General features: G+C 37.5%; 1 protein-coding gene across 2 annotated transcripts in view; it reads right to left on the bottom strand.

Annotated features, from left to right (window-relative positions):
• TRIM33 (tripartite motif containing 33) overlaps window positions 1-16,602 on the bottom strand; it is a 120,778-nt gene that overhangs the window by 16,554 nt on the left and 87,622 nt on the right. For both annotated transcript variants that reach the window (XM_034930140.4, XM_034930136.4), the window contains exons 9-12: window positions 16,022-16,296; window positions 15,158-15,322; window positions 12,036-12,236; window positions 827-959 (exon numbers count right to left, since the gene is read on the bottom strand). In XM_034930140.4, coding sequence (XP_034786031.1) covers window positions 827-959; window positions 12,036-12,236; window positions 15,158-15,322; window positions 16,022-16,296 — 774 coding nt within the window. The remainder of the gene's footprint in view (window positions 1-826; window positions 960-12,035; window positions 12,237-15,157; window positions 15,323-16,021; window positions 16,297-16,602) is intronic.

Consider the following 16,602-nt stretch of genomic DNA (forward strand, 5'->3'; position numbering starts at 1 on the left):
ATCATGGCTATTTTAATATTTTCAGCAAAATGTTTATTTTAAAATTACAGTTTGAAAATTAACCTGCCCTTCTTTAGCTCTTATTTTTTTAAATAATTTTTCAATGTTTCATTATTTTACTAAGTGTTTTAAAGTTGACTTGGAACCAAAGAACTCTTCAACTGACTCTCTGTATTGTAAAATATAAGGTTAAACCCATAAAAGACTGTGAATATACTAAGGGTTGAGTAATTTGGAGTTCCAAATAGTGTAGACTACAGATATATATTAATATGGCTTCAGTTACTGAAAGAGTACCAATAGTATTTGAACAAAAATAATTACAAAGAACAGTCAAGAAAAAAATATGTTATTGTGTCAACTTGGCTAGGATATGACACCCAGCAGTTTGGCCAAACATCAGTATAGATGGTACTGTGAAGGCATTTTTTTAGATGGGATTAATTAACATTTCAACAAGCTGACTTTGAGAAAAGTAGATTATATTCCATAATGCAAGTGGGCCCCATATAATCAGGTAAAGCCCTTTTAAGAGAGAAGAGAAGACGGAGCCCTGTTCTCTCCCCTACCTCCTCATGCCCCAAAGAAGAAATTTTGTCTCAAGACTGTAACAATACTCTTACCTGGGTCTCCAGCCTGCCTCACCTCCCTGCCAACACCCACAATCACATGAGCCAATTCCTTAAAATAAATCTCTCAATCTCCCTTTCTCTCTTCAAGTAGACCTCCTACTTATTCTGTTTTTCTGGAGAATTCTGACTAAGACAGATACTGACACTGTTTTTTTAAGGTGTTAAAAAAATAAGGTAATACCCGTTTGCTTTACCTGATGATCCCGGAGAAAGGGCAGAGGGACCTGGAGAAGGATTCATGGTGCTTGTAGGCTGTGGGGGTAGGTGACTGCCTGAGATGTATCTACTTAGTAGATTATCTAAACTACTTGAGCCAGCATCTTCCAACTGAAGAGAAAGAAGATAAAGACAAATTTGCTTTGATTAAAGCAGAGAAGTTATTAATTTTATGTCACTGCTTATACTCAGTTTATTAATAAACTAACAGATTATCCAATATCAAGCTGAGCCTTATTATTGCTTCCTTAGGGTCCACTGAGGGCCCACACAGTATAAAGTTTATTTAGATAAAACTGTATTATTCAGCAAACAACTAGGTGCTCAGAGCAAAACAAATCCTATATGTTCTATTATGAAAATAGCTGACATGCTCTGACACTTCTGCCGTTTCTCAAAATTGCTGCAGGACCTACTTATCAGTATTCTTGTCCCCAGTATCCCTCCATTTCAATGTCCACAATCATTCACTTAAATAGAAATGTAATTATGTTAGTACCCAGCTCTAAAACTCTGAAAAATTCTTATAGCCCACAGAAGGCCCTTAGCTTGACACATAAGGCCCCTTACTACAAAAAAAAAAGGGCACAGTCAACAGTACATATGAGCCCTTCCCTTACTTAGAGGCAGTACGATAAAGCCAGAAGACCCATAACTATGATTCTGGGCTGGTTCTCAACCTGAACGTCAGTTTCCTATCTTTAAAACATGCCACCTATATTGCAGAACTCCGATGATTAAATGACAAAATGTGTAAGAAAGAGTAAAAAAAGTTATTTAAGTATGAATATTACCTTAAATCTTATACTATTTCATAAAAGAAATGGTCATATTCTTCTTTTATTTATTTTTGAGACAGGGTCTGGCTCTGCTGTCCAGACTGAAGAGCAGTGGCATCATCTTCACTCACTGCAACCTCCACCTCCCAGGCTCAAGCCATGCCCTCCACTTCAGCCTCCTGAATAGCTAGGACTACAGGCATGCGCCACAACGCCTGGCTAATTTTTGTGGGTTTTTTTTTATAGAGATGGGATTTTGCTACATTGCCCAGATTGGTCTCCAACTCCTGAGCTCAAGCAATCTGCACACCTTAGTCTCCCAAAGTACTGGGATTACAAACAAAACAAAACCCATGCCAGAGACATGAAGGGCTGAAGGTAGGAGTAGGCAGTAGGTTAGTTGGAGGGATAATCAAAGGACAATAGCAGTTGTGTTACCCTGTGGTCATAGCTGTTGGCCAAGGATGCACTTGCAAAGCTGTGACTACAGGTGAATCCCTAGCTGCAACTCAAGTCAACAGGAAGATTTGTTATGAGGGGGGAGTACCTAATATGGGCCAGAGATGAAAATGGGGATGCATCCCACCTAAAAACAGAAGGGGGAAGATGATTCAAAACTGACATGAAAATCCCATGTTACCTATTTCCACTCCTTTTTATACTCCTCACCTGCAATTTGTATCTTTTGCTAGAAAGATAACTCTAAGGGTAGAGGATGGACAGGTCAGGGAGAGGCAAACAGGAAGTACATTAAAGGACATCCCTGATGTCATTATAACCTCCAACAGATAGGTGCTAACTGAAGCATTCACCTGTGGGTTTCACTAGACACGGATAGTCACCATAAATAAAGTTAAAAGTCTAACTGGAAAGACATTAATTCATTTATTCATTAAAGCAATGTTTTTTGAGCATCCCTGAATAAGTACATGGAAATATAAGTATTATATAAATAATTTTCATGATTTAAAAGTAAAAACACAGTCCAATAGGAAAATGAGCAAAGATATTTCACAAAAGACAAAGATAATTTACAGAAGAAATAAAAATAATCAATGAACATAAGAAAACCAATTTCACCAATCAAAGAAATGAAAATAAAGTTAACAATAACGTCATTTTAATCCATCACTGGAAAAGATGGAAGAATGATTAATTTACCTAGTATTGGGAAGACAATGCAAAAATGGGCATTTTCAAATATATAAGCTGGCACAATATTTTTTGTAGAGCAATTTGTCAATACCTATGTGAAATTTAAATGTGTAATTACTTTTGGCCCAGTAATTACACTTCTACCAACTTCGCTTACAGAAATATGTGTTTAAAACTATACAGTCATTGTGCCTCAATGCAGCTTTTTACAAATGACATTAAGGTATAAATGATGTAAAATAAACTAAACATATTCAAAGTGTAGTATCTGATGTGAAAGTTTAACACATTTTCACATAGTCTACAACTGGGAAACCCAAATCAAGAATAGTGAACAGATCATATCTATCACCCCCAAGATTCCTCATGCCCCATGGTAATCAATCCCTCTCTCAAACAACCTGTCCTCAACCAACCACTCATCTGCTTCCTTCAGCTTTAGTTTTTTTTTCTAGAGTTTTATATAATTTGAATTATATACTGTACGCTTTTTTCATCTATTTTTTTCACTTGGTATAACTGAGATTTATCCTTGCTGTTGGATCCAGTTCATTCCTTTTCACTGTTAGTTACTATTCTATTATATGAACACACAATTTGTTTATCCATTTATCTGCAGGTGGACATTTGGGTTGTTTCCAGTTTTTGTCTTATTACAAACAAAGCTGCTATAAACATTTGAGTACGAATCTTTGTATAGAAATATTTCCTGTTTTCTTTTGGCAAATAAAAGCAGAATGGCTGAATCATTATGACAAATACACGTTTAACTTTTAAAGAAACCGCTGAACTTTTTTCAAAGTGATTGTACCATTTTACAATCCCAACAGTGTTTGAAGGTTCTAGTTCCTCCACATTCTCACCAATACTTGCTATGGTTAATGTTAAGTCTATTTAATTTTAGCCATCCTAATAAGTATGTCGTGGTACATCTCACTGTGGTTTTAACTTGCATTTTCCTAATAACTAATGATGTTAACATCTTTTCACAAATGCAGCTTTGTTTTTAATAGTAACATATGAGAGATAAACCAAAAGTTCACCAACAGAGGGCTAAAAAAACATCCAATGAAATGGAATACCATATGGATTAAAACACAAGAAAGCTCTAAGAACTGACATGAAAAAGTCCAAAAGTAGCTGGGCGCAGTGGCTCACGCCTGTAATCCCAGCACTTTAGGAGGCCGAGGTGAGCAGATCACCTGAGGTTGGGAGTTGGAGACCAGCCTGACCAACATGAAGAAACCCCGTCTCTATTAAAAATACAAAATTAGCTGTGCATGGTGGTGCATGCCTGTAATCCCAGCTACTCGGGAGGTTGAGGCAGGAGAATCATTTGAACCTGGGAGGCAGAGGTTGAGGTGAGTCAAGATCGTGCCATTGCACATCAGCCTGGGCAACAAGAGTGAAACTCCATCTCAAAAAAAAAAAAAGAAAAGAAAAGAAAAGAAAAAGTCCAAAAGCAAAACTGTAAAAAAAAAAAAAAAAAAAAAAAAGGTAAAACTTGCAACACAGTATTTATAGCACTAGGTGTGTACATGTGGTATAATCTCATTTTCTGTTACTTAAAAAAATTACAGGATGGCCAGGTTGGCTCATATCTGTAATCACAACACTTTCGGATGCCAAGGTAAGAGGATCACTTGAGACTAGGAGTTCAAAACCAGCCTAGTCAACTATTAGTAGCAAGACCCCATCTCTACAAAAGAAAAATTTAAAAATTAGCCAGGCATGGTAGCATGTGCCCGTAGTCCCAGTTACTGGGGAGACTGGGACAGAAGGATCCCTTGAGCACCACTGCACTCCAGCCTCGGCAAAAGAGTGAGACCCTGTCTCAAAACAAAACAAAATAAACCAAAATAAATCACAGGCACACACACACACACACACACACACACACGTTTTTAAATTCGTGTTTGCATATTCCTAGGGAAAAATCTGAAAGGATGTACACCAATTGGTTATAGTGCTGGGATTTAGTCAGGTGAAAGAATGGGGTAGACAGCTATTTTTGTTTTTTTCCTTTTTCTTTTTTAAAAGCTACAATGGTTTTATATGGCTCATAAAATCCTTTAAAAAGTAGGCAAATCTGATAGGTCATGTACACTGATCCTACCCCACCAAAACCCTTCAAAAATGGTTTCTCATTGAGTTTAGGATAAAATCCAAAATCCTTTATGCAGCTTACAAAGGCCCTACCTGATCTAGTTTCCATTTTCCTCTACAGAACTAGGCCCTTCTCTCTTTCCTGTTCTTCACTGGCCTTTTTTCTGTTCTTCAAAAGTGCCCAGTTCCTTCAGACCTTGTGGGATTTGAAATTCTGCCCTTTTTCCTAATAAAATTTACTGATGACATCTCCCTACTAACTCTTACCCAGCTTCCAGGTTTCAAAGAGGCTTTAACAATCCACTAAGTTTTATTGGGTTCTCCTGGTATATACTCACCTTAGGTTGATGCCTTATAATTTCCCCTTTGAGTAATGCTGTACAATTTATTATAGGTAGGGTTTTAAAAAATCTATAAATGTCTGCATTCTCCTGGCCTGTAAACTCTATGACAGCAGGTCTCTCTTATCCCTACTGTTCCTCAAGACAAGTACAAAGTACTCAACACACTTGGATGAATGCTTATAATTTTCCTATTAAGCATAATACAAAAGCGTAATAGGGGTCCTTCCTCCCAAAGCTTACTTTTTAATAATGAGGGCTGGTGAAAAAGAAAAGGAAGAGAAAAATAATCATAACAACTAACATTTATTAAATACTTATATGTCAGGCACCAAACTTAATCTTACCAACATATCCATGAGGTAGATTCTATTTTTTTTTTTTTTTTTTTTTTGAGACAGGGTCTCACTCTGTTGCCCAGGCTGGAGTGCAGTGGCACGATCACGGCTCATTGCAACCTTGATCCCCTGGGCTAAAGGGATCCTCCTGCCTCAGCTTCCCAAGCAGCCAGGAATACAGGTCCATGCCAAGATGCCCGGCTCATTTTTAATTGTTTTTGTAGAGACTGGGTCTTGCTATGTTGCCCAAGCTAGTCTCGAACTCCTGGCCTCAAGTGCTCTTCCTATCTTGGCCTCCTCAAAGTGCTGGGACTACAGGCAGAGCCACTGCACCCAGGTTTAAGAGAGCTTAAAATAAAACAGTGACAAAGTCAGCATAAAAAAGAAAAATCACAAAATCTGACCTCAGATTTGAAATTATCATCTACAGTATACCTAACTGCTTTGAATCTCACACTCCTTTCATGCCCTTTGTTGCTTCAGCATACATAATTCCTATCCGGAATATCTGCCTTCTAACTAACCTTGACTAGCTAACACTTGCCTACTTATCTTTCAAGTCCAAATTTAAGATTATCTCATATAAAGTTTATTCTGACTTCCACAGGCAGATGTAGGATCTTCTGCCTCTATTCTTTCACTGTCATCTATACACATCCATTTGTACCAATAAGCTCACTGTTTTGACCCTGTTTAGAAAACTGTCACCCGGCCAGGTGCAGTGGCTCACGCCTGTAATCCCAACACTTTGGGAGGCTGAGGTGGGCAGGTCACCTGTGGTCAGGAGTTCGAGACCAGCCTGGCCAACATGGTGAAACCCTGTCTCTACTAAAAATCCAAAAAATTAGCCGGGCGGGGTGGTGCACGCCCATAGTCCCAGCTACTCTGGAGGCTGAGGCATAAGAATTGCTTGAGCCCAGGAGGCAGAGGCTGCAATGAGCCAAGACTGCACCACTACACTCCAGCCTAAGCAACAGAGAAAGACTCCATCTAAAAAAAAAAAAAAAAAAAAAAAAAAGCACAACAGCAATAAAAAAGAACAAAAGAAAACTGTCTCCCTATTATATAAGAAACTCCTTGAGGTCAAGGACCATTTCCGTTTGATCCTTCTATAATCAGTACTTAGGGTCTTAATACATGGTAAGTTCTCAGATATTTGTTAAAGAAAATATACAAGTGCATTAATAGTGATCCATGTTTCCAGAAATGCTCTAGTGTTATGCAGTATTGAAGACTTGGCCTTGAACCTAATAAAAGGATTCCATATTTAGGTGCTGTTCTACTGATTATCAGGAAAATATTACATTTTACCAACAAACAGAAATGTTCTAAAACTGATTAATGAGATACATGTACTGTACCATAAGTGAAACACTAAATATACTACAAAACATTCCCTGTTTTCCATTTACTATCTCCTATTACCTTCTTGCATAAATAAAATGTAAATGCTAAAATTCTTCATTTTAATATATTTCTTCTAGTTACCTAACTATATCACCATTAATACATCTGACTTAGTATAATCAAAAGCTATACAAATAATTCCTCATCTATTCTATTTTGTATAACAACTCACTTCTATATTACTCCAGTTGTGCCTTCTCATTCCCTCAAGCCATTGCATATACCATACTCTATCTTGACCAACAAATATATCTCATATCTACACACTAAAGTACAATTCAGTCCTTGAGGAAGTTTTTCTTGATTAGGCAAAAGAAAATTGAGACTTCACCTCTACATTTGAGTCTTAAACTTAGCTGTCTTGGCTATTTCACCAGCTTAAACTAATGCTAATGCTAGGTTTTCTCCATGTGAATTCTTAATCTAGCCAAATTCAGTAGAAAAAGAGTTAAAAATAATCCATAAATGTGCCTGAATATGCTTCCTGTAAACCTGCAGAACAGTTACACAATTAAACCTCTTTTCTTTATAAACAGCAATGCAACAACAGCCTGGTACACTACGTTCATACTTGTATGAACTTGTAAATGAAAGCTCACAGCAGCATTATTCCTGACAGCCAGAGAAGAAAAGCAAATGTTCAATGATGAACAAATTATATATGTATACAATGAAATATTATTCAGCCATAAAAAATGAAATCCTAATACATGCTAAAACATGGATAGACCTGGAAAACATTATGCTAAGTAAAAGAAGCCAGACATCAAAGGCCAAATATAATTCCATTCACATGTGGAATGTCCACAGAGACAAAGTAGATTAGTGGTTTCCAGGGGCTGGAAGAGAAGGATATGAGTGACTGCTAATGAGTACCATTTCTTTTGAGGTGATGAAAATATTCTTGAATTAGTGGTAATGGTTGTACAATCTTGTGAATGCACTAAAAACCACTGAACTGTACATTTTTAGAGTGGATCTCATGGTATATGAATTGTATTTCAATAAAAAAGTAGATGATACTTGCCTCTCCCTTTGTAAGGTTCTTAAGAACTAGAACCAAGTCTTGTTTATCTTATCCTCAATGCTTGAGGACTTTAGCATACAGTAAGTGCTTAGTAAAAACTGAATGACATTGTTATACTGTACATACCTCTGGCTGCCCGAAGCTGTCAATACCATGTGTTTCCAGGCCTACAATCCCAAACTACCTCCCTGGTATTGTTACAGGTAGTGTGGAGAAAGAACTGGATTTATAATTAGTAGTCTGGACTTAAAACTCCAACTTTTCTTATTATTTTATTTATTTTTCTTGAGATAGAGTTTCACTCTTGTCACCCAGGCTGGAGTGCAATGGCGCGATCTCGGCTCACTGGAACCTCCACCTCCCAGGTTCAAGCAATTCTCCTGCCTCAGCCTCCCAAATAGCTGGGATTACAGGCATGCACCACCATGCCCGGCTAATTTTGTATTTTTAGGTAGAGATGGGGTTTCTCCATGTTGGTCAGGCTGGTCTCAAACTCCTGACCTCAGGTGATCTGCCTGCCTCAGCCTCCCGAAGTGCTGGGATTACAGGCATGAGCCACTGCACCCAGCCTAAAATTCCAACTTTTCTATCTATCATGTGACTCTAGGAAAGTCACCAATGAAACTGCATCAGTTCGTTTTCACACTGCTATAAAGATACTACCTGAGACTGGGTAATTTATAAACAAAAGCGGTTTAAATTGACTCACAGTTCTGCATGGCTGGGGAGGCCCCAGGAAACCTACAATCATGGCAGAAGGCAAAGGGGAAGCAGGCACCTTCACAAGGCAGTAGGAGAGAGAGTGAGTGCAGAGGAAACTGCCACTTTAAAAACCATCAGATCTTGTGAGTACAGCATGAGGGAAACCACCGCCATGATCCAATCACTTCCTAACAGGTCCTTCCCTCGACCAGTAGGGATTACAATTCGAGGTGAGATTTGGGTGAGGACACAGAGCCAAACTGTATCACTGCCTTTGCAAAAATTGTATCAGTGAAAGAGTCGGGGAGGATCTGATCTAGTCAACCTCCCTCTTCTTTGCCTTTAACCTTCATGCTGATATTAATTATTCCTGGGCTTGAGACAAGCTGACTTTGGGAGACATTTAGTTTATGGTTTACGTAATAGCCCTTCCCCAAAACTCAACTGCCTTTGTAAAGTTAAAAAGAGACCACCAGGCTAGGAGGAGGAAAGGAGCCTAAATTCTGCTAAGGTGTTGACATAAAGGACTGCCAGCCATTACTCTGGAGGTCATAATATAGACAACTTCCTTAATTACTCCTGCAGATAACATCACTATTGCTGAACCTAAGATTGGCCTTTTTAGATATCTTTTGAGGTTTCTCCATGTCTGACACTGACAATGGCTCCACCTGGACCCAACAAGCCCTCCAACAAGCCCTCCTGTGGCCCCACCCAGAAGCGATTCAGCAATTAAGGGGGATTTTCCCACACTCCTATGACTGCATTCCCCAACCAATCAGCAGCAAGCACCCATTGCCTTACTGCCCCCACCCCTTCCTCCAAACTACCTTTGAAAAACCCCTAAGCTGCCAGGTGCAGTGGCTCACGCCTGTAATCCTAGTACCTTGGGAGGCCAAGGCGGAGGTCAGGAGTTCAAGACCAGCCTGGTCAACATGATGAAACTCCGTCTCTACTAAAACACAAAAATTAGCCAGGCCTGGGGGCGTGTGCTTCCAGCTACTTGGGAGGCTGAGGCAGGAGAACAGCTTGAGCCTCGGAGGCAGAGGCTGCAGTGAGTCGAGATTGCGCCACTGTACTCCAGCCTGGGCAACAGAGCTAGACACCATCTCAAAAAAAAAAAAAGAAAGAAAGAAAGAAAGAAAAAGAAAAAGAAAAACTCCTAAACTACAAGCCTGCAAAGAGACTGATTTGAGTAATAACTCCGCCTCCTGCGTGGCGTGAGTGGCCTCGCGTCATTAAACTCTTTACTGCAGTGCCATGGTCTCCGTGAATTGATTTTGTTTGTGTGGTGGGCAGATAACCCGTCAGGCGGTTATACGAACCTCTCTTACTCTTATCCATAAAACAGGGATATTACATATCAGGTGATTTTAAGCATTAAACATATATTGCCTGTGAAAGCGCTTCACAAACTATAAGCTGTTAACTTAGAAATGTTACTTTTTAATTTATATTTAAAAAGTTTCCATTCTGTATGGTCCAGTCCTCTCATCACCAATAAAACTACCATTCCCTCAGCCAAAAAAGACTTCTCCTAGTATTAGGGAAGCAATCAGGTTAAGAGAATTCACAATATGTTAGTGATTTCTGAACAATTTTGTTAATAGTGCATTGTATTCAAAGTTTTCATTAAATGAGTAAATTACAGCTGCTCTTACAGGAGCAGGGGGATGGGTAATTATGTGAGATGAGGGATATGTTAATTTGTTTCACCATAGTAACCAGTTTACTATGTATATGTTTAACATCATGTTGTTACCTTAAATATACACACTTACTTTAAATAAAATTTAAAAAAGTTTGAAGCTATAGAAATATCTTTTAAAACTCTTACATAAGCCCATTAAAACCCACAAAACAAAATATTAAACTGCAGCCACAGAAAGAATCAAGGGTGCTACTGTTACAACAGTTTCATTGCTCCTTGTTCCTATGGTGACCCCGGACTCCAAGATATGAAAGTAACGCATACAATGCATAAAACTAAATTCAGTATAACGCTGGCAGATTATATTTACGTTTTAAAAGAAAATGCTTTTAACTGAAACAAATTGGTGAAATTTCAGAAGGATCCAAAGGATACTTTTCTTCGGTTGAAAGGGGCAAAAGGCCTCACTCAAAGGTCCTTCACATTCCATCTATTCCTCTTCTCCATCATTTCCCCCTCTCAGTATAAGCCTCAAAGTGTCTACTATCTTGGCCTTCTAACCCCATCCTTTTCTCAGCCCAACTGACTACCCCTTTGGATCTAACAGAAGAACAACAAAGATCTAACCACATTTTGGTCCTGGGTCTTCTCTCTGGCTCCAAACTCATACCAGGAGTGCATCATCTGAACAACGTTTGCCTGTGGCAGGTGTAGAAAGGGAGTAACTAGCCTTTTAGCAAAAGTGATATTAATCCACCATTATTGTACTTCTGTTTAGATATTCCCATAATTTGCTATTCATACGACCTTCAATTCCCCAGAACTTTAAAATATTGAGGAATGCTGGTTTTAGCTAAATAACTTTTCAAGACTCAAATATTTATACTTAACTCTTTTTTGTTTAACTGGCAAATAACAATTGTGTGTACTTGTGGTATACAATGTAATGTTCTGATCTATGTTATAGAAAGACTGAATCAAGCTAATGAACATATCTAACTCCACTAACTCATCATTTTTTTGTGGTGAGAACATTAAAAATCCATTTTTGGAATTCTGAAATATATAATACACTATCAATCAACTGTCGTCACCATGCAATGCAAGAGATCACTAAAATTTATATCCAAAAGAACTGAAATTGTTACATCAGAGAAATTATCTGCACTCCCATGTTCATTTCAGCATTAGCCACAATAGCCAAGATATGTAAGCAATCTAAGTGTCCATCAATGGATGAATGGATTTTTTTTTAATGTGGTAGACATATACAATGGAATATACTATACAGCCTCTAAAAAGAAGGAAATTCTGTCATCTTGCAACAACATGAATGGAACCAAAGGACATTATGCTATGTATAATCAGCCAGGCACCGAAAGACAAATGCTGACTAATCTCACTTACATGTGGAATCTAAAAATGTCCATCTCATAGAAACAGAGGATAGAAAGATGGTTAACTGGAGGCTAGAGGAGAGGGTAGGCGGGGAATGCGGAAAGAGAGGATGTTGATGAAAGTTTCACTTAGACTGGAAGGAGACTTTTAGTGATTTAGACTTTACTCTTCAGAAATTTCAAGGAAATGTTGATCCTGAATTTAAAAAAAACTCTGAAATAAATACTCTAACTCTGTAATTAACATTAAGTTTAATGAAGCCTCATTCAACTTAAATACAAACCTGTATGGGTGGAATATCTGGCAGCGATGGAAGGTTTTCTGGATTGGTAACTGAGGGGATTAGCTCTATTGCTGTAACAGATGGGCTGGTGGGACCTCGGTTTGCATTTGCCATAGTTGCTGTAGTAGGGCTCGTTGGGTTGATTGTGGTGTTGTGTACCGATACTACGGGAAAGGGTCCAGCATGCCCTGGGTTTGAGTGCTAATAAGAAAGAAGACATTATCATTACTTGATCTGCCAGAATCGCTGAATATAAACTATACCTTTATAATTTTTAGTTTAGGAAGGAAACAGAAGAAACAAAGAAGTGGGCCCTTTCAAACTTATTCAGGAGAAGAACAGTTCAAACTCAGCCTTTTCATTTTTCTATTCATTTTTGTATAGTATCTAGGGAAAGGCAGACTTGCCAATAATTTCCCAACACATCAGCCTGGTGATATGATCTTATTTCAGAAGAAGGAAGTATGTAATAGAGGATCTGTAAATCTCCAAATTTTCAAACACCGGGGTAAGAGAACTACCATTCGGTCATTATTCCTCTTCGACCCTTAGTCATTTTTCCAATAAAAACGATATATAATGCAGCTTGAAGTGGTAGAAAGAACAATGAATGTACAGAAAAGAAAAATGGCATCAAGTCCTGACTCTAATACTGTGTGACCTTAGACAAATCACATAATCTCAGTCATTTAGAAATGTGGATAACAATACCTCACTTGTTTCGTTGTGAGGGCTGTTATGAGGATCATCTAAGACAATATAGAAGAAAATCTTAAGAAAACGAATTCTACACATATAAATAAATCATTTGAAATATTTAAAAACTAAAAAGGCTTAATAATATCCAGTGATTTCTGTAGAGGTATACCCAAAGTCTAAGGAAAATGTTCTGAGATGATTCATTAGTCTGACTGTGTAGCTTCTGCGCTCTGACAAGGTGTACTTGGCCCCTAGAAATACTTGAAGGCCTTCCATGAACTAAGGGGTACATGATTATGTGAAAAGAGTGAAGGAAATAAATGTTCAGACCCTCAATCTTTTCTATGTGCTCTTTAAAAAGAAAAAAAAAAAAATCTGATTTGCCTGGGAATGTGCCATGCTCTGCTGGATCTCCTTTTCCACCACTTTCGCAACTGCCCTTCCTCCACCCTTGACAAAAGAACACCACACCTTTGACCATTCCTAAATCTTATTCTAGGCACACTGCACCAGGAAGGAAAAAAAAAAACCTGTAGAAATAATCAAAGGTACAATTGGAAATAACGATGTTGGGTGTCTGACTCCAAAACCTGGGTAACAAACCTTCAAATGGGTTCGAATATTTGATGATTAACAAAAATGAAGTTGTCACTGACAAAAAGTTTTTAAATAGTTTTGATAGATCGTTTTCTCAGCCTATAACCTAGAAAAAATTCAAAGAATTGAGGGATATTACTATAATAAAATTCTTTTAATTCCCAAATACATAATTTTGTAAACATGTTTCCTAAGCATTACATAAAAACAAATCCCAAAAAACTAGTAATAAAAACCAATGTTGAATTCTGACTTATTTTAAAAATAAGTAACAGCATACAAACATACATAACCAGAAGCAGGAGGTAAAAAGTCTCCATCTAGCTCAAAGAAATGTATATCCAAAAGAGTTTTGTATCTTCTAATAGTCTTAAACCATGTAAACACACCCATTTTGTTTCAACAATTGTGGAGATATAACGATAATTCAGTCCACAGAAAAAGTTTCAAATCTTAATAATAACCCTATTGTCACTGGAAATTTAACAATTTATTATAAAAAAATTTTTTTCCTGCAGAAATTTACAATAGGCTAATCTATATCTATCAAATAAAGCTATCTTACAGTAAGATAAAACTCTGTTGAAGAAGTAGAAGTGAAATTCAAGTCCAAGGAGAGCTTGCTAGGGTATTTGGAATTCCAGCGGATTCATTTAAAATAATGCAAAGGTTTTTTTAACTTTATAGCATCAATATTTACAATATGCTATAAAGTATAGCTTTTGAAACTATTTAAACTTAAACCTATAATGGAAATTTTAAATGAAAGCCTTCAAATGTGAGCGAGTATATATTTTTTCTTTTTTTTTTTTTGTTAAATAGAAACGGGGTCTTGCTATGTTGCCCAGACTGGTCACGAACTCCTGGGCTCAAGCAATCCTCCTGCCTTGGCCTCCCAAAATGCTGGGATTACAGGCGTGAGCCACCACTCCCAGCCAAGAAGCGCATTATTTTAAAAAGCTCTTTCTGGGCGTACATGGACCAAAAAGTTGAAGGACCACTGTTCTAGGACAGTGTTTCTCCAACTTTAGTACGCAGATTGACCTGAGAGACTTAATACAAATTTAAATATTACTGAGTACTCCCCACCTAGAAATTCTGATTCAGTGGTTACGGCTAGGAATCCATTCTGACAAGGTCGCCCACTCCACCAAAGCTGACTGGTGATTCTGATGGTCTTTAAAACATGTTTTGAGAAACATCATTCTAAGAGTTAAAAAATAAACTCTATTATAACTAGAAATCCTATGAAAAAGTGGCCTCACTGTATACTCATATCTCCCATATAAACATAACCAGGCAAAGATTATAAAACACGTCTCTAAACACACTTATTAAAGCGTATCTACATCCTAAAAGGAAGAATATTTGAGTAGAGAAAAGGTAAAAAAAAAATAATAATAATACATATAGTTAGCTCTGTTACTCTCAAAGCCCTTTTTATATATTAGGATCAAAAAGCCACATTAAAAGAGCAGAGCGGCATTTTCAGGAAACTAATGTTCTTGCTATTTTATCATTGCTTTTTGTGATTGTGGGTAAAATCACCAGCTCATTAGATTTTTTTCACTTCTGCAAATTGAATGGGTTAATTACATCAGGGTTTCTTAACCCACAGTATATGATGCACTTAAAGCATTTTTTAAAAGCTCTTAAAATTAAATACAAAATCTCATGTGTATGTTTATTTTTCTGGGACAAGAGGATATACAGCATTAATCAAACTCTCAAACACATCAATGACCTGCTCCCAAAAAGTGATTAAGAAAATGGTGTCTTTTAATTTTAAAATTGTAGGATTCTTACAAATGTAACTCTAGGCATACTTGTCTTTGGAGGTGTGGCTGCATCATGGAATATTGAGGGCCGCTGTGCCTGGGTATCCCTGGTATTCTGGCAGCATTCTGAGCCAGTCTCATCTGATGGGCTTGAAAAGCTCCACAGTTCATGTTGCCTCTTTGCATTGTTTGCACACTGATCAATCGAGGAGGCTACAAAAAGTAGAAATTGCAATTTATGTAATAATTTTAAAATAAATTTATCTCTTAATTATAAAATGTAATCATAAAAATAATTCAGTCAAGATAAAAGGGTATAAAGTAAAAAGTATAAATAATTCTTATCGCTAGCCCCAATCCCCAGAGGACTGGTAATGACTAGTTTGTATATCACCCCCTAATTTCCCTTGTCTCTCTCTCTCTCTCTCTTTCCCGTTCCCCCTCTTTTTCTCTATATGTGTGTTTAAAGCGTATCAACATTAACGTATCCCATCCTGGAGTAATAGTTTTGATTGGGATGGCAGTGGAGAGAGCAAAAGACACACAGGTATAGGAAAGATCTGAACAAATGCCTAAGGAACATATCAGATCCTAGGCAGAAACAGTCTGGTCCTTTGGTCCACAAAATTATACGTGGAAAACAAAAAAGATTTGATGTGAAAGGATGAGAACTTACATCCTTTCAGAGTATTAGTGAATTAATTTTGTTTCCCAAGACAATTTACTTACTGCCTTTCTTCACAGCTCCCTTACATCACCATCATAACCATAGCAAATATTTAAACTCTGACTTTTGAACTCTGCTCAAAGTCTTGCTAGTAACTTTGAAATGTGTAACTTAATTATATAGGAAAAAGTGTAGTGTTGAGGGCTTCATAATTTCTATCAATAATGTAGTAACACGATACTTACCTGTTGTTGTAACATCTGAGGGGCTGCTTGTCTAGGATGCTGTTGTGTTGTTGTTGTTGTAGTTGGTACAGGTGCTGGTGGTTGCTGCATCCTCATCTGTTGCAACTGCTGATGTTTCTGTGCATATACTTGTTGTTGCATGTGCTGGAGTCGAAGCTGTGCTAAGTTAATCTGTCCAGGGGTTTTACTAATGTGGTTTGTCCCTGGAGGAACTTGCCCAACTACAACATTAGGAGTATAACCAGGAGCTGGTTTACTCTCTATTACTAGATTACCTGAAAAATTTAAAAAATGAGAATTTGCATATAATCAACTAAATCATCTACTTTGTTGAGTAATCACCATGTTTTCCTCTTTCCTCTGACAACTATCAGCACCTCAAAGCTCCAACAGTACAGCAGGGAATGGAGTCAGTTTAAAGATGATGATGATGATCAGAAACTTAATACATTCCAAAGCTGAATAAATAACTTTTGGTTATTCAGAAAAATATATTCTCTGTCCTTATTCTTTTTTACTTAGACATACAGAAAATTAAGACAGTAAAAGAGATTATCTATTAGAAGAGGCCTATCTAATCA

The sequence above is a fragment of the Pan paniscus genome, chromosome 1 (genome assembly GCF_029289425.2).
Source record: "Pan paniscus chromosome 1, NHGRI_mPanPan1-v2.0_pri, whole genome shotgun sequence".
Lineage (NCBI taxonomy): Eukaryota > Metazoa > Chordata > Mammalia > Primates > Hominidae > Pan > Pan paniscus.